This window comes from Apis florea, unplaced genomic scaffold (genome assembly GCF_048593485.1).
Source record: "Apis florea isolate Af1SG1 unplaced genomic scaffold, ASM4859348v1 contig_3496_pilon, whole genome shotgun sequence".
In the NCBI taxonomy this organism is placed as follows: Eukaryota; Metazoa; Arthropoda; class Insecta; order Hymenoptera; family Apidae; genus Apis; species Apis florea.
The window spans coordinates 2,869,024-2,897,021 of record NW_028256773.1 but is presented as its reverse complement, the minus strand read 5'-3'; the positions used below and the strand labels follow the sequence as shown (position 1 = coordinate 2,897,021).

The 27,998-nt window shown below is 31.4% G+C and overlaps 3 protein-coding genes and 1 long non-coding RNA gene across 7 annotated transcripts in view; 2 read left to right on the top strand and 2 right to left on the bottom strand.

The window, feature by feature from the left end:
* Positions 1–27,998, top strand: part of Flo2 (flotillin-2) — a 92,844-nt gene that overhangs the window by 15,004 nt on the left and 49,842 nt on the right. The gene's annotated exons all lie outside the window — the stretch shown is intronic.
* On the bottom strand, positions 15–3,141 carry LOC100864298 (glucose dehydrogenase [FAD, quinone]). Of its 2 annotated transcripts, none has more exons than XM_031920441.2 (2): positions 1,339–3,141; positions 15–529 (listed from the first exon to the last, which is right to left on the bottom strand). In XM_031920441.2, exons 1-2 carry the CDS (start codon positions 3,139–3,141, stop codon positions 449–451), a joined length of 1,884 nt encoding a protein of 627 aa, XP_031776301.2. In that variant the 3' UTR covers positions 15–448. The 2 variants fall into 2 exon arrangements, with proteins under 2 accessions (XP_031776301.2, XP_086769308.1); XM_086913182.1 differs by having other exon boundaries at positions 15–264.
* On the top strand, positions 2,309–3,390 carry LOC147656721 (uncharacterized). Its single transcript, XR_015293618.1, has 2 exons — positions 2,309–2,577; positions 2,824–3,390. It is a non-coding gene; the product is annotated as an uncharacterized LOC147656721 (long non-coding RNA).
* Positions 18,054–23,369, bottom strand: LOC105737212 (glucose dehydrogenase [FAD, quinone]). Of its 2 annotated transcripts, XM_086913184.1 has the most exons (5): positions 23,169–23,369; positions 22,650–22,806; positions 21,203–21,420; positions 20,566–20,879; positions 18,054–20,412 (listed from the first exon to the last, which is right to left on the bottom strand). In XM_086913184.1, exons 3-5 carry the CDS (start codon positions 21,332–21,334, stop codon positions 18,999–19,001), a joined length of 1,860 nt encoding a protein of 619 aa, XP_086769310.1. In that variant the 5' UTR covers positions 21,335–21,420; positions 22,650–22,806; positions 23,169–23,369; the 3' UTR covers positions 18,054–18,998. The 2 variants fall into 2 exon arrangements, with proteins under 2 accessions (XP_086769310.1, XP_012349887.1); XM_012494433.3 differs by lacking the exon at positions 23,169–23,369 and having other exon boundaries at positions 22,678–22,746.

Genomic DNA, 27,998 nt, shown 5'->3' with positions numbered 1-27,998 from the left:
AGTATTTCTCAATATAATGCTGTTGATGCATTGCATTTTTATTTTCATCAAATACATTCATCTCTGATACATTCTTATTGTTTTAAAGTAGATACATATATCTAGGGACATTTGGATCCAAATTTCGTCATCTCCTGATGCATATTTTAAATTAAATTGTACTCTGCATTCTCAAAAAGTTGATTGATTTCCTTTGATATGATTATCTATTATTATTGTTCATATTTTATATTATTTTACTTTTAAATTTATATCGTCCATTTGCTGCAAAACAACGACATAATTAAATAATTAAAGTTTCAAATTAAATTTAAATTAAATTTAAAGAATACAATTTGAAAATTTTATTTTTTTTCTGTACGTCAATATTGCATCTGATTTACGTCAATATTGCAATAAATGGATGACAAAAAAAGTTAATAAAAAGTTACATAAAAAAAGTATATAATCATTGATTTTTTGTTTCCATACGTAAAGGAAATCTATAAGTTATGTAACAAACTATGGCACATGATCGACACATCTTCACCTGAGAAAGAAAATATTCATTTTCTAAATTTAATTTGATATTATGTATTGGAAAGACAAAAAAGAACGATCGAAATTAGTTAGTTATACGAAAGTTAACATTTTACAGAGTTTTAAATCGACGTTTAGATTTTAAGAAAAGATATATTCGATACGTAATTTCAATACGTATTTTAAAAAATGAACAATTATCCATTCATACGATATACAGTTGTAGAAAAATTCTTCTTTTTTGTCTTATTTTCTTAGAATATTAATAATGTTATTATAAATCAATAGATAACGCAAATCACATCGTACTCAATATCAAATTTATTAATTTTAATTTCTAAATTTTTCAAATGCACTTGTTTCATCATTTTTTAAAAATCTTCTTCATTTAATGTCAATGAGATTATTCTATCTATATCAAGATAATACAAAGTAAAATTCATCTAAAATTCATTCAATTATCCAAAAATGTTTCCACTTAATCGACACACAATGTAACACAAACGAAATTTTCCATTTTTCACTTCTATTTGATTCTATTGCTACTATCAAATCTTAACAACAATCCTACGATTAATTTAACAAAACATTTCATACATTTAATATACATTTTATGTACATTCAACATATCACAATGACAGAAGTCGTCACAAACTTTTGCTTGACTCCTTAACCAACAAAGCTTAATTAATCAACAAACGATATCTATCTTAATCACAAAATTAAAGCAACTCCTTCAATCCGTCAACCTCTCGCACTTTCTATCGCCAACCAATCAGTTTTCACTAGATCGGCTCCTTTTTCCCCTATCATAATTACCGGCGCATTCGTATTTCCGCTGCAAATGGTGGGCATGATCGACGCATCGATCACTCTCAATCCTCTAACACCGTACACTCTTAATCTAGGATCGACGACTGCAGTAGGATCACTCGAAGGGCCCATTTTCGTCGTTCCAACTGGATGATAAATCGTCATCGAGATATGCCGAATATGACACTCCCAATACGCGTCCGAGGCAAACTTCAAATGCTTGCAACCGGGCAGTTTAATTCTGTGAACTCTGGATCCGAATTGCTCGAACACTTTAGCCTCGTTGATTCTCATTGCGATTTTGGCACCTTCGACCAAAGTGGCGATATCTATCGGATCGGAGAAGTAATTAGCATTGATTAACGGGCTGTGAAACGGATTAGAGCTACGTAACCTGACTGTGCCTCTCGATCTAGGCCTCAATAGAAGAGGCATAATAGTCCACGCGTCCTTGTTCGATATAGGTTTGAACACAGTATCGTAAACTTCGTCGGTTATGCCTAGAACCTTTCTAACCTGAACACCATCGTCCGAATTGATGGATGCCGGCGCCATATGCAATTGTATGTCCGGATAATCGATCGATCGATTCGCGTATTTCGTATTGACGAAAGCGTAGCCCTCAACGCCACCTAGAGTGGTCATCGGTCCTCTGCCATTGGCTACGTAATGCATAGTTATGGGAGCTGCTTGGAATCTATCTTGAACGATTGCTACGGGTTTATCTATGAGAAATGTAAGACCACCCATACCTACGTGATCTTGCAAATTATCGCCCACTCGAAGATCTTTGATCACTGATATTCCCATTTGGCGCAGATGCTCCTTGGGTCCTATCCCGGATAACATCAAGATTTGCGCGCTGTTAATCGCTCCTGCCGATAAGATCACTTCCTTCCTTGCTCGCACTATTTGCCTGCGTCCGTCCCTCACGAATTCGACACCAGTTGCTCTCATCGCTATAGGGTCTATGAGTATTCTAGTCACGTGACAGTTCATGGCAGTGTGAATATTCCTGCGCAGTCTGATCGGTCTTAGAAAAGCTTTAGCAGTGGAACACCTGCTGCCTCTGCGTATCGTGCCTTGAGCTATCATGAATCCTGTCTGCCGTTCTCCGTTTATATCTCTATTCTCGTATCCTATTTCCGTTCCTGCCTGAACGAACGCCACTACCAAAGGAGTCTTCCACGGTGATTCTTGCACGGTCAAATAACCACCTGTCGAGTGATATGGACTTTTCTGCAGGTATGGATTCCTATTATCTTCCGATTTTTTGAAATAGTAGAGCGCCTGGTCATATCCCCAGCCAGGATTACCCATCGATTCCCAGTGATCGTAATCGTGTCTGTTCCCTCTCACGTAGAGCATGTAATTGAGCACACTAGAGCCACCTAGTACTTTGCCTCGAGGCCAGTTGCAACGGCCATTTTTCATAGCTAGACAAGCTCTGCCTGTGGGTTCCGTTTTGTATTTCCAATCGATTTTCGTCAGTTGGAGGTATGCTGCCAACGAAGGTACATCCGTCACTTCGTTCTCGTCCGGGCCAGCCTCGAGCAAAAGAACGTTCCATTTCGGTATTTCTGATAGTCTGTTGGCTACAACGGCCCCGGCTGACCCACCACCCACCACGATGAAATCGTATTCCGGATAAAGGGGATATCTGTCGATCGGTCGGCTCTCTGGATCCAATTGGTCGTATTGATAGTAAGACAGACCCGCTATTAACAGTGGAATTAACCATAGGCTCGTGCCCACGAGGCCCAAGGCTCCTTTCAAAGCCGATGCGATCACGATCGCACTGAGAACCATTCTTCGTCAACTGGCAGATTTTTAAATTTTGAAGAATAATTTTGATTTTGGTCGTATGTCATCACGCAGCCTCTCGGTTCTATCGTAAACGAATATCTGGTGGCCGGATGCCGATCTTCTGAATGCGATGTATTTTGAACGACACATAGAGGTTTATGTTCTTCATTGCGGTTTTGATGATTCATTTAATTTATTCATGAGTATATATTGTGTTATTTCTGTAAATAAATAAAATGGATTTAATCGACAGATTTTGATAAAGTATTTTTTAGAATTTTAAAATTAATGGAAATCGAGAATTAGCTAAAGTTTATTTGAGATAAGATATATATATATTTTTTTTTTAACAATAAAATTATTAATATGATTATTCAAAACTTATTAAGAGAAAATTGAGAACTTTGCAGTAAGAGAAAAGATTATATCCAATTTTTGAATTATCTTGTGTGTAATAATTTATAAAAATGATTAATGATACATTGTGTGAGATTTATCAGATTTTGGAACTATTATGAATGATATTTTTTACTAATAAAGCAAATACGACAAATCAATAAATTACATGTTTAATCGTTTAACAAAGATTATTTAATTATTTTTTAATATTTTGATACAAATCATCAGCAGTTATAAACATTTTCTTCTAATTTTCTTAAAATTTTTACAAAATGAATCTATCCTCTTTTTGTTGTAAAGTCTAATAAATAAAAAGTTTCATAACAAAATATTATATATACATGTAAAACATGGAATAGTGAAAGAAAAGAAACATTCATTTATTTCTTTGATTGTCCGACAAAATGGATAATTTAGTTGACAATATATCAATATCATATTAATCAGAATGTCAATTAAGAATGATTGTTACCATGAAAAAAAGCATTAACCGAGTAAACGATCTCTATTCAATCTCTGACTTTCGAATGCTGGGTGTTTAGTGGTTTTCTCATTGAGCAAGAGAAAGGAAATAGTTGGTAATCAATGCGCTAGATCGCATTTGGATACAATGTACTAATCCTACCGGAAGGAAGGAAGAAAAGTTGAAAAAACATTGGATTCTAATTGGGCTTTCTAGAAAGGAAAAGAAAAATGTCAGATTTGATTTAATTATATTATTTTTTATCTCTTGTTTTCGAGGTTAATCCTCGAAAAAATTATTTTTATTTTTTTTAGCAATATATACAATATTATAATAATATCAAATAATTTGAAAATTATATTGTAATTTCTATTAGTATTCTATTGTGTTTCAATAGATCTTATGTTATAATAGATGAGAAAAATTGTAAAAGAAACCTAAAATCATATCAAGAAATATTTCATTTTTGAAAATTTTAAAGTAGATTTATATTTTTGGAAAGAAAAAATGATAAAAATTATATTTAATAAAATATATATTTGACAATTATTATTAAATCTTAAAATTAAGAAAACCATTTATAAATATTTAAATTTTATTAATAAAATAATAAAAATACTTTATCATTTAAGGGAAAAAAATACAATATTTTATCTTTTTCTTTATATTTTTCACATATAAAATTTTCTTTATTAATTTTTATATAGAATAATACCGTTATTAATTAAATTCATTATATTTCATTATTACAATGTTACTCGGTCTCTGGGTTTTAATTAAAATCTCTAATATGGCAATTCACGACATTCAGGGTTTATACAGTAGAATAAGGTGGCAACCCTGATTCCACCTAATCCAGGGATCCTAAAGTAAAATCTAAACCGGTTAACGAAGCGGTTACTGTAACTCTCGCGTTTGAGCAGCAAATTAATGAAGTTATGTGTTTGCCAGTGGAATGAGCGAGATGGTGATCTCATAACAGGGAAAGGTGAAAGTGTTGTGCCGGTGTAAACTTCTGTCATTGCTCATTTCCTTCCTTCACAGAAAATATTACGTGTCCACTCTCCGCCTTTTTTGCGTTTCAAATATTCGTGACTTTTGTTGCGAGAACGAAATCTTTCTAGTCTTGACATAGATTAGTTGTGACATTTACAAAGGAAAGTAAAGATTTTTTGTCGAAGACCTTTTTTTCTTTTCCTTTTAACTCCCTTTTCTATGCAAGATACCTGTTGGTAACTATTGTTGATTACTGGTTCGAATAAATGCTAAGTAAACGAGAGAATAAAAAAGCTGCATTTTTATTTTTTAATAAGATTTTTTTTGCTGTGATTATACATCGTTTATATATTTTTATTTAAGTTAATTAATAAAGTTTTTAAAAATTATTAAATTCATAACTTTTTTTAGTAATTTTTTGATAAGAAAATTCAAGGAACGTAAATCAATAATAACTATGTAAAATGATGAGAATTTTTTTGAAAATCTTTTAAAAATAGTAAATTTTTCAATTTTATGCCAATTACAAGAATCTTTATATATCTGAATTGAAGAAATAAATGATGTTTCACTTGAAGAGTGTGAAATTATCTTGAAGATTTTTACCATTCACAAATATTCATTTTATACATATATTATATAATAGAATTCAATTTTAATTTTAATCACTTTTACTTTACTTACTTTTATGTAACTTTTTTATCTTATTTTAAAATTATCTATTCTTCATTTCAGGTTTTTAATCCTCTATAATTAAATCTAACCTAACCTCTATCTTCATGCCGCTTTTAAATTTTAATCCACGATTAATGTTACAAATGTGAATAAAACAAGACTTGGAAAAACTTGGAAAATAATTCTTTTAACTTTTCATTTCAGGAATAATATTATTGATTAAATATCTATTATTAATTTTTAAATCAGCATGGAAATTGTACTATGCTTGTCTACAAGAGTTCTCGCCTTGATACTCAATACGATTTCATAGAATGATGCTCGTTTTGAATTATGAAATACTATTACAGAGAGACGTGTAATCAAAAGGATTGTTGTAATTAACGAGCTCGAACCATTGCTGATGTAGTGAAGTGTGGTCGAGAGTATATGAGGATCGATCACCACTTTATTTGGGTTAATAGGTTCTGGAATAAGTCTTTGTAGGTTTTCACAGTAGATAAATGGTAAGGTTGTAAATTGCTTGAGAAGAGATTTTTCTTTATAGGTGACATAGATTTTTTTCTATGAAAAAAATCGTTTAAAATCGCAAAAATTTTAAATCAATCTGAAATATATAGATTTCACTTTTTTCATTGAAATAACTTTTCAAATTTTTTTTTTTTTTTCATTCTCAGTTTTTTCATTTTATCTATTTAACAAAAAATTTATTGTTAAAATATCAACTCGTATAATTAATACAATTGAACGGATAAATATATTGTTGTTAATGGTACGAAATCTATTAATAAACTGTGATATTAATTAAAAAGAAAAATTAAAAAGAAATTACAATTAAATTAATTACATTAGAGACAAAATTTTGAACAAGGTTTCGGCCTATATTTTTAACACTATATTCTTTAAGAGTTTGACTTGAAATTTAATTGAAATTTAGTTTAGTTAAGATCAAGTTAGGTTAAGTTCACAATGCCCGAGGTATGTCCTAGAGTTTCACTCTATCTCTTAGACATTATAACGGAATTTAAGATATCTTTAAAACGATAATTATATAGAGAAAAATGATTACAATTAACAACAAAACTCGATGTCATTGAAATCGATAAGATATATTCTTTTTTATATAAAAATAAGAGAAAATAAAATGTAGAATGTAAAAATTTTTCGAGCTAACGACACTCGTTTCAGTTATTAACAAAAACAATGCAATAATCTTTGAAAAAAAAAAAAAAAAGTAAGTGATTTCTTTTTAAATCAATCTTTCAAACCGACTTCTCTCGTTAAACCAAATAATAAAATTGAATATGGACAATTATACTAGAAACCATACGCGAAAACTATTCGTACACGCTCGAACGTATCAAACTCTTGATAAAAAAAAAACTCTTGGTGCATGCATTTGCGTCGGAGAGAAAACGCTTAAAATATCATTTCCATCGTACGCCCAGTCACGAAGGAAGGAATCCATGTTTTCCATGCTCGAGGAAAAAAAAAAAACGAGCGAGAAAGTTTTTAAATCAGTCGCATTCGCTGTGGAAAACGCGATGTTTGCGCGATTGTTGCTCGTTGAAAATTAGAGAGAGAGAGAGAGAGAGAGAGAGAGAGAGAGAGAGAGAGAGAGAGAGAGAGAGAGAGAGAGAGAGAGAGAGAGAGAGAGAGAGAATCAAGTAGAAAAAGAAATATGGTCGAGAAATACGACAAAATAAATATTAGAGAACATCGAAACGATTCTTGTGGATAGACAGTGGTGAAAGAAAGGAAACGTTGTTTCTGCCTCCCCGTGTAATTTGTGCATCGTGTAAGAAAGCGGTGCGGAAGCTGTGTTGCTGGAACTTTTCCTTCTTGAAATTACAAGTTTGATCGGAAGCAGGTTTTCAGGCTGTTACGTCTGAATCGAACGATAATGTAACGATTACGTTTATGCTTTGTAACTTTAAGTTTACAGATGATTCTTTATTGCAGGAGTAATTGGATTTAAATTAAATAACATCGAGAATTTAAAAAGAAGAAACAGAAGATTTTTTATTTCTTAAGTCTTAAAAGATCAGTATCAATTTAATTGATTATGTTATTTCTCTTTTTACTATTTATACATATGCAACTTGAGTTTATTATGCATTATTTTTCTACATCTTATTAATCTCAAGGTTTTAAATTAGAAGTTAATTAGAATTTAATTAAATTAAATTAGAATTCATTAATCGGTCGTAATTCTTTTCTTTTAGATATTCTATTAGATATAAAGAAAATATTCGCTGTATAATGATTAAAAGAGATGATAGATTGTATTTTTGAAGGATTGATATAAATTTTCATTTTGTTAAAATTTTGTAATATAAATTTCAATAGTGAATCTCAAAGATTTATAACCTCAATTTTACCTCATATTAAAACTATTATACAAAACTTGTACGAAAAGCTTTAATTCTCGTGATTATTATTATTTAGAGAAATAAAACTTTTAATATCAATTTATTCGATCATACATATCCTTTCCTTCCTATAAATTCTAAAAAAAACAACAAATCATAAATATTACTAAATATCTCCGCTATTCCATTGACTCGCGACAGAAACCATAAATCCTTTATGCACATGCACATTTATAGGAAAATCGATACAACGTGCAACTCACTCGTTTCTTATCGAAACCGTTCACGTGTAATAGAGACATTAATATAATTTCACGAACAAGATTTCGAAACCACATGTTTAACAATTGAAAAATCGACGATGATACATACGTATCCTGCCTTTTTTTTTTTTGTTTCAGGTAAGAGAGTTCCATCGGCCGAGAACAGACTTACGTGAGTTCTCAGTTAAGAGCCGAGTTAATTAATTTTTCTTTCGGCGAAAGAGAGATCAGTCGAAGCTCCTGCGTTTTCTATTGCGTGGGTTTCTTCGTTCGAAATGAGGCAAAATTCGACGATTATTTTACCATTTTCAAGAAATCTTCATTTGTCGTAGATTTTCTTTTCTTGTAGTAAGTGCTCGCTTTAATGTCCATTGTTATTTTTATCAATTTTTAGAAACAGAATCTTGAAGTAAAATCTAACCTAACTTAAACGAACTGGAAATCCTTATTTAACTTATTTCTTTTCTTTCGTTCGATTTTGAATTTCGCAAATTATCGAAATTGAATTTCGGATTGAAACGAGATAAATCTAACCTAAAAAAAATTTGACGCAATCTAATTTAAACAGATTGGACGTTTAATTTACACTCACTTTTACTTCTCTCGCTCGATTTTTAATTTACAAAAGTCGGATAAGAATTTATACTGCGGATATTAAAGTGAGCATTATTGTATTTTTATTATACAATTATTTATATCAAAGTTGCGTTTATTCAATTGAAATTTAATTTCAATTTTGAACGAATCGATCAAAAAATTAAAATGTAAACGCAGCTTTAAAATTAGAGGAATTTAAAATTATTTGCTTCACGAAAGCGTGTATGTACTAAAGGCTGTGTTTACATTAAGTTCACGGTCAAAACTTGCTTAATGTAAACATGGCATTCAAAATTCAGAGGTTTCATGTGTTTCATGTGTAGACATAACCAATGTTATAATCTATAAAGTTATTTCAATTTGATTAACAATTCATTGCCCGAAATAAAATCATATTTATGTAACGAAGGTATATAATTTGTTAAAAAATACGTATAAACAAGAGTAAAAAAATATAATAATAAATATAACGTTAAAATTATTTTCAGTACAGAAATATTGCGAAACATTAAGATGAGAAAATTTTTTACGAAATTATATAACTGAAATTCGCGTGACTTTCTTTCTTTTAAATGACGGTGGAAGAAAGTAGATAAGATAATTGAGAGAATGAGTTAAAGTTAGTATGCAATTTGCCTGAATTTTTTTTTTCTTTCGTCTATTAAAATGAAAATCTTACTGATGTATTTGAGCGAGGGTGCTTTTGAAAGTAAGTATGAAAGAGTTACATGAGATTTGTAATTGAGAGTATTTTTTATTTTCCTTTTTTTTTTAGAAATTGATCTATTTTGTATTTTTTACTTTCGAATTTTTTTTTATCTTCCTTTGTGAATGAAATGTGATGAATAAAATAATTTATATTACACGATCGTTTATTTTATTTTTTTCTTTTTTTTTTTACTTTCCTTTATTTTTACATACTTTGTGTTTTTATTTATCTTTTTCTTGGAAATGCATTAATTCGATTCGTAAAGGAGAAAAAAGAATCTAGGAAAGCGGATCTAATTTTGCATGAATTTCGTTGCATAAGCTGCGTAATATATTTTGAAATCGAAAATCTGAAATATTTCAAACGAAAAAACCAAACGTAATACTTATATGTTATTCTATAAATTTACGAATTACAAAAATAATTTATATTTAAAATTATTTTTGAAAATTATGTTTGAAATTCTATGTATCTATATTTTCGTTCGTATAATTTTTAATTTTTCTAATGAAAAATGTGAATATTTTTAATGTTTCACATTTACATATAAATCTATTATCATTCTTCAATATTTAATTCATTCATTCTAATACTTGATGCTTTAAAGTTTAAAAATTGAAAATCGATTTAATCGATCATAATTTATGACATGTTTCTTGGATAATTTAACAGTTTTCTTTTTCTTGGTTAAAGCACACGCATTTATAAATATTTCACGTATAAATTCTAGGTAACAATCGTTAGATAACGATAAATTTTAATTACATAAATCGTTCATAGATTTTAATATGCCAAAATCTTCATCACGAAGAACTTACTACTACACGTGACTTTAAAAACCTCTTTATCAGTGATATCAGTGTCATCACGATCCTTTGCTCCCATTGAATTTCCTCCAGATCTATCGGATAATAATTCTCATCGCGTCAGCAGAAACAATTTCCCCCGTTATCATCCAATACACAGAATTTTGTCTTATCAAAATTTTCAAAAATTCTAAAAAAAGAAATTTGTTGAACAACTTTATACCATCATAGTCGAAATACATCGATTTCGATTCTTCCACTCTCGATAAAATATTCACATTGTTCACGATAAAAACATTTTCCACTCTCTCTCGTCACGATGAAATCTTTCCAAAATTCTTCCATCCCCCAAATCAACCCTTCTTTATGTAAAATAAAAAATAACACAATTTTAAACTCTTACCTCGATCTTCGCACAAATTTCCTTCCCATTTCCCAAAAAAATCTCTCGATCGATTCTCTCTCTTCTCTTCCTCCTTCAAAAATCGATCGATCGATAACCAAAATTCCAAACGATTGGAACCTGAACTACTTTCCTCCAGTTTCTTCGAAATGGAACACAAAAGAGAATCGATTTTCGAACGCCGTGGTTCACCGTGGTTTCGTTCAACGAAAGAGGGAAGTCGGGGAAAAAACGATAGAGAGAATAGTCGCGTGGCCAGGCTGTGTGCCTAACTCGTTTCACTCTCACCGTCCTTATCCGTCTGGCCTAACAGTCGTCGATGCCTCCAGTGTTTTCTCGTCCTTCTCCAAAGCTCCCAACCGTACGTTTGGCAGTGAAAGTATTCTCTTCCTGTGGTTACCTATCACGATACTATATCCCCCCTGACAATGTGGTAACAACTGGTGCTTGCACACCGGCGTTGCGCGTCACATTGTCCAGTTCCTGGCCGCTTCTTCCTTCTTTTTCGACCGAGGAAGAGGATGTTTTATGCGCTCGATTTTGCACTTGAATTGTATAATTTTGTTTTGTCTTATTTTCGGAAGGGAGGGGAGGTTAGGAATTTTTTGAGGCATTTTTTTGGGGGGGGGGAGGATTGGTTTGTTTCTTTGATTAAAAGTGAAAGAAGGAATTTGGGAATAGAAAGGAGCGATTTTTAGAGTTTTTGGAGATTTTTGGAGGGGAGAGAGGATTGTGGGATCGTACGATGCTGTTTCTGTTTTTATTTTATTAAGAGATGGAAATTGAAAGGAAATTGAAGATGAAATGGGATGTTGTTGAATTGTTTAAGATTTTTGGGAATTGTGCGATTGTCCTTCCTTATTTGTTTGTGCCAATTAATTAGAATGTTAACGAAATATAATGATCGATATTTGGATAGAGAATGGGGATAAAGGAAATAGATTTTTCATTTGGAACGGTATTAAGAAATTAATCCACGTAGGATTAGCACGTTTTTAGAAGAGAATTTATTCGTGTTGTGAAATATCTGCAAGCGGTACGTGACCATCATCACGTTTAGCATCACTATCTATGATGGGACTGCCTACGAATTTCGAGTAAAAGAAAGAAAGTTGTTCGATACACGTTTCTCTTCGTTTCAAACTGTTTGTCGTAAAAATGTTGACATGCTGTTGTAACATAATAATAAATAAGGTATTCACGAGTGTATACTTCGATCCGTGATAAAATGAATATTCATAAAAACAAGATGTATTACTTACATGATTATACTTATATGATTAATATTTCAGAATAGACATCTTAAAAAAAAAAAAAAAAAGAAAGAAAAATTTGCATTTATGTAATTGATCTTTGTTGATCTTTATGAACATATGAACATGTGTTTCGAAAGCTATTATTAACTAATAAACAGTAAAACAGGAATATTTATAGAATATGTTTATATAAGAAAGGTAAAGATGATCTCTCCTACGTAACTCCATCTATAAAAAGAAAAAAATCAATATAATTCTTTAGTATCGAGCAATTTTTACTATTTTTATTTTTATTATACCATCCTGTACGATTCACTTTGACACTGAAGAAAAGAATATCATTGATCTCTCGTATATTTCTTATCGATCGTTCTCGTCAATTATTTTACAAAAGTTTTATAATTCGGTCAATAAAATATTAATAAAATTCATCTCGTATCGAGGCGTGTAACGTGTTCGTGGAATTCGTTTCGAAACGTTTAACCGTGTTTAAAAAACAAATTCTTTAAAAAAGCTAAAAAATCGAACAATCGTTTTTTTCTCATCATCAAAAAAAATCTCGAAACTCAACATTTTCAAAAATCAATCCGATCTTTTTTGGAATGGATCGAGAAACTTCTCTTCGAAAGAACGAAGAACGATCCCTTTTTCTGAGATGGCCACCCGGTGGTGTAATTAACTGTAAATATTAAATCGCGCGTTATGAATCTGTTGTCGAACGTGGGATCGAGCCACTGGTCTGGAAACACGGCAAAGTACGTAACGACCAAAGCCATCAAACGTGGTCAAGTATCGCTCGTGGAACGACGTCCATCTTGTTTCTCGATTTGATCGATGTTTCTTGGCATCGATTACACACGGTTCGATTACATGATTTTGTACAATGTGCGCGCGCACGTGTGTGTATAGTAACAGGCATTGTCCGACGCGTGAAATTCTTCGTTCTTCTTTTTTTCCATTTCGTTGCTACGTATATTGCTTGTATTTCGTGAAATGAAGTGATTTGATAAATAAGTAAAGGATTCTATCTATAAAAAAATAAAATTTTCTCCTCTTTTTTCTTCCAAATTAATTGTGATAATTTCTCGGTTATCAACGAGCAAAATATTCATTATACGAAATAAATTATGTGCAAAATAAAACTGATAAATGGTAAAGTAAACGTCTAAAACGTTTTAACGAAGCGATATAAGTAAGATTTAACTGTTATTTGATCTTTATGAGTAAATGTTTCTTTTCAAAATACACGGTGCTCGAATGTACAGTTTCGATCAAGGGTTCGCATAACCTATAAAATTGGTCGCTATCACGTTCTCTTGAGACTTTCTCGTTATACTTTATCTTGGAATCTTGAATTTTGGATCTTCATTTTTGCAAATGTATCTTCAAATTATCTTGAAACCTTTAAAACAGAATATTTTACATAAATAGTAATACGTGGAATAGATATCATTTATTTGTGTTCTAAAACGAAAAAGAAACGAACATAACCTATAAAATTTGATCACTATTAACATTCTTTTGACTTTCTCATTTATCTTGGAATTTTAAATCGATCTTTAAATTATCTTGAAATCTTCAAAACGGAAATTTTTCGAAACATAAAAAATAAAATGTGCGATCTCTTACAAATAATGAACAAAAAATCAGGTTAGATTGTGTTGAGTAGATCGAACTTTCTTTTCAAACTTTCTGAAAACTCAAAAAAAAAAAAAAAAAATAGAAAAGTTTACCTGCTTACTTAGATTAAACTAAATTTGATTTAATTAATAACACGATAAATAAATTTAAATAAAAAAAATCGATAAGAAAGAGGAAAAAGAATAGCGTGATAAACGACCACGTGTCAATGTGAATATATAAATATTAATAAACGAAAAACGAAAGCTATCGTAAAATTGAAGCTAGCAAGCAATTCATACTTCCGGTTGTTATTATTAATATAATCGTGTTGTAAAGGGACTTCATACGTGTTGCTTTCTAATTGCTCGCAAAGTATTACGCGTGAACGATCAATTATCAATTACGCACGTTACGCACGCCACGAATCCGGTTCTTTGCTTGTTTGGCTTTGTGTCATAAGGAAACAAGAGATCTCCAACTAGTTCTCTTCGAAATTACGCTACGATGGCGATCACGTTACGAGAGAAATGGAGAAAAAGAAGATTTTGTAATAATTTTTCTTCGATTTTTTCTTTTTTTTTTTTTCTCTCTCTCCTCTCTATAATATAACCACACGACACGAGATTTGTTAATATTTTTTTTTCATTCCATTTTAATTAATTATCACTTAAAAGTAAAAAGATTGAATAATTGCTGCTATAAAAATGAACAAATGGAAAAAAAAGAAAAAACATAATTTAATCGATCTCATGCGACGATAAAATCTGTAATAAATATATTATTAACTTTTTGAATGGGGTTCTTAAGTGATTATTAAAAAAAAATATAATTCGATACGCGTGTGCAAAATGTACAAACGCCTAGCCATTTGATATTTTACCGGTGTTTAACAAATAAATCCATAAAATGAAATGGGAGAATTGTTTAGAAACTCTCGGCATTGCACAACCGTAAATTCTAAAAATAATTCCCCGACGAAACGAGAGAGTTGGACAGGTTCCGAGGAGTAAGCTCCTTCAAAATTCGCATTCGCACGAATTTCTCAAATTCAGAAACATTTTGCACTGCGCGAGATAGAGAAAAAAAACGTTGGGAAAAAGTGGCGACGGCTTCTCAAGAAAGCTTCTCAAAACGTTGCGCGTTCTCCGCCGACTGATGAACGCTTTCTTTTATTATATTATCCGTTGTAAAATATTCCCCGGTTGCTCGTAACCGGCTCGAATCGAAAATACAAATGAACCGACCGATCGCCTCGTGCAATACGGCCACGGGCCGACTTTCACTGCCCACTTTTCCCCCTCGATGCGTCTCACGGGGAATTCGTGAAACTCGCCCAACTTCTCTTCTCGTCCCTCTTCCAATTTTCCCGCCCTCTCTCGCGGTATTTCGCGCGGTGTAAAACGAATATCGTATGGAGAGTAGTGGGATCTTTTCGTTCAGGAAAGACGGATTATTATAATTCCTTCTTTCGTGGGAAGAAATTTAATCCTTGGAAACGAGTACGAACGAAGTGTAATTTTGTTTTGTATATTTCTATGATAAACGATTTTTTTTTTTTTATTTTTTTAAATTAAAAAAATTTTTGTATTTTTGGTAAGGGAAGAGCAAAAGCGTGAGTTTGAGTATTTTTACGATAAAAATATTACTATATTCGCACGAATTTTTTCTTTTTATTTTTTAATTATCAAACCGTGAATTTGAATATTTATTTCTTTGTAAGAATGGATAATTGTTTGGAAATGATTCTATATATACGATTCGTTCAAAGAGAGAAAAAGAAATCGAGAATATAAAAATATATTTTTCCCTATATGGTGTCCTCTTCCTGCTTTTCTACGAGCACTTACATCACGATTTAAATTGAAAATAAGGCATGGATCAATCCTTTCACTGCATTAATCGTATTGCCAAAGAATTTAAAAATCTTGGTTCGTTGAGAACGATTCATCCGGTTCATTGAATCTCGTATTGTCTTCTAAAATTCTTTCAAAAATGATCTGGGTTTTATTAGCGAAATCTCGGGTGAATCAAGATTTATGAACCGCGAGATTGTAGAACGAGATGGAATAATGGGAGGAGGAACGATTTCACGATCACGGAGATAGCAAAGACTGCTACTGACTGTCTACTGACTTTTAAATTCAGTATTGTTGTTGCTTCAGCATTGTTACGTTTTAGATGGAGGATATCAATTTTTTACGGACGCAAATTTCAACTGGATCGGTGAAAGTAAAGAGCGGAAGAGTCTGAATGAATACATTGCGTTTATTTGAATTTTACAAATAACCTATTCATTTAAAAAAAAAAGAAAAAAAATGGTTTCAAAGTGTGCAGTAAACTTTACAAATATTTTTTCAAATTTCCAAGTGTGTGTCAGGCTTAACAACTATCCTAAAGTCATCAAGAAACATCTTCCAGAAAAAGGTGACAATATATTCAAGTGTGTATCAGACTTTAGAATAATTTTTGAAACGATTAAGATATAATTTAACAAAGAAAAATCAGAAACATTTCGAGACAATTTTTACGAAAAAGAATTTCTAAAACAAATGTTTGCCATCTGTTTGAGCGAGGCATTAAAAAAAGTAATAACCAAGTTAAAATCAGCAATTTATAAATAAAAGAAAAAATCTTTCAAAAACTTATTTTGAATGCGTACGCTTACTTAAGAGCGGTTCTAATCAACGACTTTCGTCGCTGGTCATTTAGCTCGGTCGAGGCTAATAAATCCTTAATTTAATTCAACGCGCGGTCCAGGAAACGGGAAAGCGGAAATGAGAAATCGGTATCCTGTAATGCATTTGGCGCACAACCTCTTACGTAAAATGGTGATTCGTTCGTGAAAGTCCGCCCGCGATCCACGCTCTTCCGAGTTCGTCTTCCACGCTCTTCTCCCACGAGAAGATTCTCGGATCGTTCCTTAACGTTGTTTCCTAGTCGCGACAAAGAATCGTATTATATTCATCGCGCAACGAAAATTATTAAACGGATATATAAGTGAAGGTAATTCGCTTTTTTTTTTTTATTTTGACAATTATTAATAAGATGATCGTGGCATATCTTCAATATTTTTGTTTCTTTAGATAATTTCATAATTTCATTTCATAATAATTCGAGGTGAAGCAAAATTTTAAATAATTATAAAATCCTTTTAATGTTCTATCATCGGATAGCAAAGATAAATATTTCTAAGGGAAATTGTATACGAAACATGAAAAAATCAAAAAAGTTGATTTAAAATTTTTTTTTGTCGAAAAATAAATTATTCTACGTACACATAACTTTTTAATATATTGCTTTATATAAGTTTAAAATTAAATTTTTCGTAATAATTGAATTTCTTTATAGCGCATAAAAATTTTTGTGACTGATAAAACATCACTTGTTTGTTGAGCTGTGATGATATATCGGTGTTTGCGTTGGTGATAGAAAGAGATAAAGATAGAAAAAGAGCGAGATTGTCACCGCGATTATTTCCTATTATGCAGCGATTGATGCACGTACGATCGCGTCATTTTTCAAGGAACGTTTCGTAATTTTGATTTTTTTTTTTTTTTTGCTCTTATTTACATCACGAAACGATGTTTTATATTTGTTATTCTACGTATAATTGATATTCGAAGATCTCGAAATATCGTTAAAGATTTTATTATTGAATTTATTGAAGAGAATTATTGAACGTGAAAGTGTTGTTGGAAATTATTCCTATCGTGCGATGGAATGAATTCTTATCATCAATTAAACGTAACAAGAAAACGTGCGATTATCGTATATGTTAAACTTGTTAGATCGCAGTCAATGAAAAAAGTGGGATGGTAGTAGAGATTCAGAAATTAAGACGTGTGTAAAAGTAAATTTAGAATTTATTATTTAGACATTAACTTTTTATATTTTTATTAAATTTTTTAACCTACTGAATTTTCAAAACCTCTCAAATTTTTTCAAAAAATATTCTTTAAAAAAATATTCAAATTTCCTTTCTCCTCTATATCTTTGAATCTAGATCATTAGAAATTTAGAAATCGGAATCTCTGTCGAGATAGAGAAGAATCTGCTAAATAAACTTTCCATTTTCCAGATTTTTCCCTCGTTTAACATTTGACGTAACGTTTACACGTTCAGAGAATCGCAGTGACAAGATTATTTGAAACGTACGTTTTTATATTATTTCGATAAATGAGCATATAAATAAAATAGATATAAATAGAGAATGTTGCAATGTATCGACACTTTTACATCGTGATTATTACCATGATTTGATCTAAAATAAAAAAAAAAGAAAAAAAAAGGAATTTTCTTCACAGGAAATTAATTATTATTACAAGAATTATCATAAATAATGGCACGTTTAAATTATCATTAAATTCGTATTATTATATTCATAAATTATATTATATATTATATATATTATTCATATAAATTATATATTGTATTATATATATATTATGTACATACAATAAGTCTTTTGTTATATTACAAAAATAATTAAAAGGTAAAACATAATAGAGTTGAATATTCTGGGTTCCTGATTTGTTTGAAAATAATTTATTTTTATTTATTATTAATGTAATATTCTTTGTGATTAGATACAAATGACGATTCGGTGTTAAATAACTTTTAATACCAAGTTTTTTCACAAGTCATTGGTAAACGTGAAAGTGTGTTTGACACTTCCTTGCAAGTCGTGCTTGAAAGTTAAGTCGGATTACGTACGTGTTACTCGTTGCTCTCCGTTTGTCCAACAAAAAAAAGTTTCTCTCGGGAAACAAACAGATCGATGAGTATCGTTTTGTTTTCCGAGGGAATTTTAGAAAGATAAAAAGAGGAAAGGAATGATATCTCTCTTCGAAGATACCCGTCTTTTCGAAAATAATTCGAACGATTAATAAATTGTTAAACGTATCTCGTCGTGCTTCTGAATCGAAGAATTTTTTAAAAACTTATGCTTCTCTTACCTTACCAAATTTACAATATTAAACTTTCCGCTATAATAATTACAACTCACTTTCGTCTCTTTTCACTCTTCTTTTTGTTATTCTTCAGACAAGTAAAAAGAAAACAAACGAGTGAGACTCATGGTAAGAAATTTGAGCCTGACACGAGTCTGACCTTGTGGTAAACCAAACGTAAACAATACGAGCCTCGATACATGACTGACCTTCATGTTTATTGTGGTCGAGAAGTCGGAAGTTAGCCGGCAAGATAAGAGCTTACAAAAAAATCCCAACGAACTCGTACCACGCGTCAAACGTGCTAAATATATAACGTTGTATAAAAAAAAAAAAAAAAAAAATTCCGTCAACTTCTCACGAATCGATTCTCGTTCCTGTAGCGTCGCATCCAGTCCTCCTTCACCATATCGCTCGCCTTCTCGCCAATCATAATTATCGGCGCGTTCGGATTCCCGCTCACGATTTTAGGCATGATGGATCCGTCGGCCACCCTTAATCCCTTCACTCCGTACACTCTGAGTCTGGGATCCACGACGGCCGTGGGATCAATCCTTGGCCCCATCTTGCACGTGCCCACCGGATGATAAATTGTAAACGTGAAATGTCTGATCGCGCACTCCCAATAGTCGTACGTGTCGAACGGATACTTGTGACAGCCGGGCATGCGGATCGTGTGCGGCCTCGAACCGAATCTCCTGAACGCGGTCGTGTTCGACACCTGCATCGCTATCCTTATCCCCTCCACCAACACATCCATGTCCTCCCTATGGGTGAAATAATTCGGATTGATGTCGGGATAGACCAACGGGTTTCTGCTCTTCAACCGTACCCAACCGGAACTCTTCGGCCTGAGGAGAAGAGGAAGTATAGACCATGTCTCGGCCCCGCTCAACGGCTTGTACATCGTGTTGTACACGCTGTCCCTAAGTGCGAGAATCTTTCTGATCTGTTCCGCGTCCGAATTGATCGAGCTTGGAAGAAAATGGAACTGGATGTCGGGATAATCGTTATCCGCGTATCTCGAGTTGACGAACGCGATGCCCTCCACCCCGGAGTTGGTCATCGGTCCCCTCTGGTTCAGAATGTATTGCATTATCACGGGCACGGTTTGGAAACGGTCCCTCTTCAGGCTGATCGGTTCGTCCACGATGAACGTGAATCCACCGAGGCCCACGTGATCCTGAAGATTATCACCGACCCTGAGATCCGATATCACGGGGATGCCGAACTCGGCCAGGTGTTCCTTGGGCCCTATACCGGACAGCATCAACAGTTGGGGAGTGTTGATCGCCCCGGCAGACAGAATGACCTCGCGTCTGACGCGTATCACTTGGTGGCGGCCGTGTCTCAGAATCTCGACGCCGATGGCCCTCCTCCCCTCGTTGAAGATCACTCTCAACACGTGCGTTTTCATCGCTATGTGAAGGTTCTTCCTGTTCTTCACCGGCCTGAGGAACGCCTTGGCCGTGGAGCAACGATTGGCCCGCCGGATCGTTGCCTGGGTCAGCATGAACCCGGTCTGATTCGCGCCGTTCACGTCGCGATTCTCGTAGCCGAGCTCTTGACCGGCTTGGAGGAACGCGATCGATAATGGACTCCGCCACGGGAATTCCTGGACGGTTAGATAACCGCCCGTGTTGTGATACGGGGTCTTGGCCAGGTACGGGTTCCGGTTGTCCTCGGATTTCAGAAAGTATGGAAGCACCTCCTCGTAACTCCAGCCGGTGTTGCCCTGTCTGGCCCAATTGTCGTAGTCGTGGCTGGAATAATTTTGTATTTGTAATATAGAAGCTAGAAACGAATTTGAAAAAAAATTTGTGATAATTTTCTAAGAGAAAAATCGATAATTTAATTTACGTATTGATCTTTTTGGTTATATTTATAGCAAGCCAAAAAATTTGATCCTGAATTACCGATTACCCCGGACATAAACCATGGCGTTCAATACACTGCTCCCGCCGAGCACTTTTCCTCGTGGCCAGTTGCATCTGTCACCGATCATGGCGAGGCAATAGGCCGATGAGCTCGGCGGTGAAGTTTGATATTTCCAATCCATGTCTGTCAGTTGAGTATAACCAGCCAATAAAGGAATATCGGAAATTTCGGTCTCGTCGCCTCCTGCCTCCAAGAGTAGCACGGTCCAATTAGATATCTCTGACAATCTCGATGCGATCACTGCACCGGCGCTTCCTCCGCCAACCACTATAAAATCGTACATTCGTAAAAGCTGAAATGAAAATTAGAAATTAATTTTAACATTGCGGTATAATAATAATTGCAAATGCATAGGATTCAAAAGAGAAAAAAAGATTGTTTGAAACATATAAGTGGAAATAATAAAAATCTTATTTAGTTATCGACTATTTCATCTGTTTTATCGATCGTAGGTAATACGGATCGTGGATTTTTCGAAGAAAAGATCGATTTAATTAAATTCTAAAGTGTAGATTCGATTAAGTAATACAATGTATTAATTATTCAAATATTTTTGAAAAAGAAATAATTTCTCGTTTGAGTGTATTTAATTAGAGATAGAGATTTAAATCAAACCTGTTCTGTATCAAAAGGATGAGATTCTGGATCCTCTTGATTGTATTTGTATATGGTTAAACCGATAGCTAGAAGAGGAATCAAGGTAAATCCAAGAATCGATGTAGTACTCAGCAAAGTAGTTAATGCCATTTTTTTTTAATTCCACCTCTTCAATGACACATTCAATTGCCTTATGATCCAATAAGGCAAACTCGATATTAAAAACTCCAAATTATCTAAAATAAAGTGAAATTTTATATGATTTATTTTAAATGAGCGATAATTTATAAATATTTAAATATAATTTTTAAAGAAAATTTATACGAAACAACTAGTCACACGTTCAAGTATCTAAATAACGAAATTGATCTGATTAAATTCTACTGAAATCAATAAGATATATATATTATAATAAAATTAACATTTTTTTTTTCTACGAAGTCCATGATAATGATATTACATATATACCACGTATGAATGAAAAAATATAATATGAGTGAAAAAAAATAGATGAATCGTATAATAATCATATAATAATTTATTTTTTACTAATAAACATTATATTTGTTATAGTATTTTTTTTATGACAATTAATGATAATTAATTAAATTGTTATGATAATCGGAGAATTATGCATCTTTATATATAATTTTATAAAATGAAAAAATCGAGGATATTATGATAATTTTATATTAATAATTCATAAGCAATTTGATATATTTGATTTATGTAAATATTTGTATAATAATCATATATTAAAAAAATATATATGTGCATGTAAATATGAAATATTAGTTTTATAATTGATACAATCAAATATTATCATCGAATCAAAATATTTCATAATTTAAAAAATTTATATATAAATATAATATATATATATATAAATATTATATACAAAAATTGTTATTTAACAAATGTATTAATTTGAGAGTTATACATTTAATGTAAAATCAAGAAATTGATTCGAAATTGAATTCGAAAAATTTCCTTAAACATTTATCTTGAATATTGATCGATAAAGAAATAATTTAAATAATTTCGATAATTCCAAATGATTAAATAAAAAACTTAATTACCAGAAAATCTGATTTGTGTCAATATTTTCTTTTTTTTCTTCTTCTTTTTCACAATAAAAATAGAAAAATTCGAAACACCTCACTCGACAATAAGGCGAGATAAAATTTTCCAAAACATAAAAATCACTATTCGTTGAATTACACGCGAAAAAGAAAGAATTACACTAGAATTTCACTTCATTACCGACGAGCTTTTCACCAAATTATCTATTCTCTTGTCTCACGATCGTTTGTACGATCTTTCCAGTCTTTGTACATAAAAATTTTTGTGGGCTGGCGTTGCTAACGAAAAAATGAGAGTGAGGAAAAACACTGATTGCGAGTGAAAATTAACTGAGAGTGAAAATTAATAACGAATAGATATAGTATTACTCAATAGTTCTTACTTTTGACCTCTGCAACTAACTGGTTTACCTTGTCTCCCACCACGTTCTTTTGTGAATTTGTTTCTTCCTTCCTGAATGATAAGATCGCAAAGTGGATTCTTATTCGCCATTAGATTTTTGTTTCTTTCTTCAATGCTTCGAGCAAAAGAAAAATAACCTATATCAAAATAATTAATTTAATCTTACAATCTCGTGTGAAAAGATAATTTTTTTATCATCGATTAAATTAAATTTATTATTTTCTTTTCAAAATTATTTTCAAATGTATAAATTATTAAAACCAGAAATTGTTGTGTAACTTTGATTATTTTTTTTAGACTTGTTCCGTTTTTCAAATTCGATCGATCGTTATTTATTAAAATTATATTCAAAGTGTAGACAATTCTATCGAATTTTATTATTAGAATCAGAAATTAAAAAAAAAAAACTTTTCTTCCCATCGATACAAGGATTAAATAGTTCGAATTATTATTATTATTATTATTATTATTATTTTTTTTTTTTTTCTCTCCCACTTACCTAACTATATCCACAATCCATCGAGCCAATATCACGCCACGAGATCCCAATCAACCGAGTTCAATTTTCCTCGATGCCTCATCCGAGCCACTAAAACTTACTCGGGAGAAAAATGTTATTTCTACGAGTGGCACCGCGCCATTATGGGAAACGTCCCAACGTCCGCCATAAAGGTAACCGAATTCCATCATGCATAGTAGCAACGCGCGTGTATTAAAACTCTCGGCGTGCGCCTGACCTGTCTTTCTCTTTGCTTTCATGGCGGCAGTCGCACTCGATTTTCGTTTATCGAACCGTGTTCGATACTTTCACCTCTCTCTTCTTCTTTCACAATCCACACTCCGTTCATGGTCACTTCGACATACCTTTACGAATAATTCGTCTATATTCGTTTATAATTCCGGTTTCTCATTTCGTATTTTCTTTTAACCTCGACTTTCGATCGAAATCTCTTTCGGTGAAAGAGATCGTCATTTTTCTGTTAATTCGCGCGATGTCCTCAGGATGGCGCTCTTAAAATTGTTCGCGCGCAATGGAGGGAAGTTAAGATTATGTTGAGAAGTAGTTAGATTTGTTTTTTTGTTGTTGTTGTTGTTATTAAGTTTTTGTTAGTAATTATAAGAATAATAGAATGATAGGTCGCGAAAGATGACATGTGATTTTACTAATTGTACTTATTGTTTGTTCTGGTTTAAAATTATGATTGTGATTTTTGTAAATTTTTAACCGGTTAATTTTTCAAAAATATAATAAGTCAAGGAATTGAATATTCGTTATTCGAATAATTTTTAAATATGTAAATTAACATTTCAAAATTATAAAATGTTAGCAAGGGAATTAAGAATATTTACGATATATGTAAATAACTGATTCATTTTCTTAAGCAATTCTCTTATATGAATCGGAATCAAGAATAGCTAAAGATCCTTTTTTACTGGACACAAAAGTTTCCTTATTCCACAAAATCGATTCGTGTTCTAAACTTAAAACTCTTTTATCAAAAAAATTATTGAATTAAAATTGAGTAACGTAGCAAAAACTTTTTTACTAAATCAAGTAGTAGTAAAAAAAAATTATGCGAAAAAAAAATTTCATAAAGATATGCACTTTTTTGCATATCAAATGTTACAATCTTTTCGATTTCATCAGATAATTAATTAGATCGGTGAAATCACGATTTCACGACCCTTTCGTATTGTTGTTAAAATAAAAGAGAAATAGAAGGAGTTCATCGTGCGTAATATGGATGTTATATTTTATAAATGTTCAATGATGTTTTTTTCTTTTGGAACAATATCGAAAGCAACTTGATAACGCGTATGCTCCGGAAACGTGTACTTTCTAGAATACCTCTATTCAAATAGTTACACGCTCTGATTGCGTTCTAGAATTGTTTAATAAATTCATTGTTTTTTAAACGTAAGAAAATTGTGTAAATTTTATAAGATTAACAACTCGTGACTTGAAAAGATACTCGAAAATTTAAAAATTTGGAAGTTTTTATTTGTTTAAAAAATTTTTCTAATTTCATAATTCTATTAATTATGTTGCTTTAACACGATCTTTATATACTTTGTTTATCAAGATACAAAAATACGATATAAACGTATTGTAAAAATAAAAAAAAAAAAAAAAAGAGAAGGTAAAAGTCGTGATCGAAATAAGAATGGATGATATTTCAGAGTACTTCTTTATCGGTTAAGAAAGATCGTCTAGTTGCACGCATTTTATTATCAATATATCTTACGGAATTTCGTGTTTCAGAAATATGGATTCCCAAAAAAAAAAAAAAAAAAAAAAAAAAAACCATGTTTTTTATCAGCCTTACATTTAATATCTATCGATATTCAAAAATTATTTTCTATTTCAATTTCATATTTCACGGATTTCCAAAGGATTTCAAGCTCATAAAAATGCATGAACAAGTAATTTTTAATTATTAATTTTTAATTAACTTATTCATTCGTTGTACATACATTATGAATATCGGTTTCTGCAATGCATTTATAAAAAGAATAGATAAATTGCTGACGCATATGCAAATATTGAATTTGTAGATTAACTTTTTTATTATCGGCTTGACGATGAACTTTAAATTTATATTTTGCTGAAATTAACATTTCAAATAATTTAATCAATAATTTTCTTTTCTCACGAAAAAAAAAAATGTAAGATATTTGCATTACAATAAATTTATACTATCACTATAATGAATTTCACTTACGTATTCAATTTGTTCCAACCCCTATTAACTCGTTTCAATATTCGTGTTAATTCGTACTAGTTCGTGTCAATTCGTATCGGTCCGTATATTAGTCCTAATCTGTTTCACTTGAGGATTGAATGATACCCGAATTTTTAAGAAAGGTAGTATCTGTCCTGTAGTTCATTCTTCGTCATCCTTCCTTCAGAGGTCGCTGCATATGAAGTATGTGGATTTCACATAGTCTACTTTCACGAACGTAAATCATGGATTTATTTATGGATTATTATTATAATAATTATGAAGGATTGATCGTTTAATTAGCCGTAGTTAATCGTATTAATCGTGGCCACATTTAGATTTTTACCATCTCGCTTCTTGTTTATCGCTCGAGAAATTGGCGATGGTGTAACTTTTCAAGACGGAGAAATTCATGATTTTGCCTTTTTTCTATCTATATTCCGTTAAGAGGTGTTTTTTTCCTTTTTTTCCCCTCTTTTTTTTTTCCGTTTGTTTTTGTTTTTGTTTTGGATTAGTTATATAAATACGTTTCTAAATTTCATTGAAATTATTTTTATTGCGGAATACACTTATTTTGCAAGATTTCGAGTTATATAACTTTCTTTATAAACAATTTGTACAAATTGACGAGAAAGATGACCCCCGTTTTCCGTCTTCGTTCGTGAAGAAAAATAACATAGCATTTTTAATTTCCCTGTTTAACGATGAGTTCAAATTTTTTTTTTTTTTTTTTTTTCAACAGTGTAAATACGTTACCATCGTCGTTACATTAATTTCCAATAATTAAATCGTAAAAATATATATACATCTCATCATTGAAATACATATCACTACGATATTTTCCCTCGTGAATTTTATTGATTCATAAAAGTATTTAAAATGGATGAAAAAATATAACGTGGAATACAACGAAGAAAAAAATGAAGGAGAAAGTGGAGAGATGTTTAAAAAATAATAGAAACCAAATGATCGTAAACGTGATTTATCAAATATACATATACGACGTTATTTCAACATTCTGTATACGAAGTAGCTTAAAAAAATTTTTATCTAAAAAATCGAGAGGCAGAGAAAATTTCTTATTATCGTTGCGCCAAGTTACATAACGAGTTACACGTGAAATTTACTTTCATTCGCTAGGCGAATCAACGCGATGTGTTCAAGGACGTTTAAAAGGTATATATATATATGTATATATATATACACATGTATAGTATACAAATAAGGAGACGAAAATTTTTCGCCAACTTTCTTGCTTTTATTTTTTTCAATAATTGAATAATAATAATTGAACGCAATAAAACGAGTATGATACTCGATTTCGCGAGACTTTTCTCTCTTTTTGATGCATAATTTTTTTTATATAAATTAGTTTAAATCAAAATCTCATCGTTCACCATGTTACATTCAGATCGGTTCATAAATTCGTTCGCTTTTTAAAATACGCAAATAACTCGTTACGAAATTATACCAATTCTGGTATAAGAGAAACGATGATTCATCATCCAAAAAATCAAGTTTTTTTCTCGTGATCACGAAAAATTCTTTTCTTTATCATTTTTCAAGTGATAACAGACAAATAAACTCGTTGCGACGTTTTTATAAGGAAACATATATTAAATGCGCCAAGTATTAAATAAAATATCGAGTATACACAGTGTATTAATTTTTGTATTATAAGAGAAAGAAATACAGGCTACAAGTTTATACCGTATGACGTTTATTCCGTTCAAATATTTTTACACGATAAAAATTATCGGCATTCGTAATTACGTTGAGAATTTCACACAAAATATAATTATTTATAGAAAATTGCTTATAGAACAATAGTCAACAAGAAGTCAATAAAAACAATCTCGAGAAAGCTGTATACATACATTATTCTCTCTATAGAAATAACACGAAATATAATCGAAAATTGTTTCCGCTAGAGTTTGTAACATATTTATCTTTAATTTCTCCAATTTTTCTGCCATTCTAACGAAATTTTTCGTTTAAAATTTCTTCGATCCTTGAATCGACAATTAAAACGGATGATTTATTTTCCGGTATAAAAGAAGTTTGAACGTGAAAGCGCAATGTCGTTTTACAATTTTATTTCATGAAAATTAAAGAAAGGAAAAATTTTGTCTCTTTTTACAAAATATCTCTAATAATATCTTTTTTTTTTTTTTTCGTTGCAATAAATCGAAGTAATAAAAGTAGAGGATTAATTTACTTAATAAAATTAAATATTATTATTGTTATATATAAATAGATTTGTTAAAATTAAATTTCTTAGCATAAATACAACAAAAATAAATAAATAAATATTGTAACGAGTATTTATGAAACAAAACAGTTTAAGATATAGGAAAAGTATATATATTAATTATTTGGTCACAAGTAGCGCATTTGTCTCTTTTCGTTCGTTGAAATTAATATTTATTCTATCCTTATATCGTTCTTAACTAACACACGCTCTTTCTCGATTTTTAATTCATTAACTATTCCTTAATTCTGGCGGGCTAATTTCGTTTTATCGCAATTCTGCTGTGTCGCACCGTCAAGTTTCGTCCGATTTTGTATACGATAATATTATCCTTCGTCTTTTTCTACATCTGACA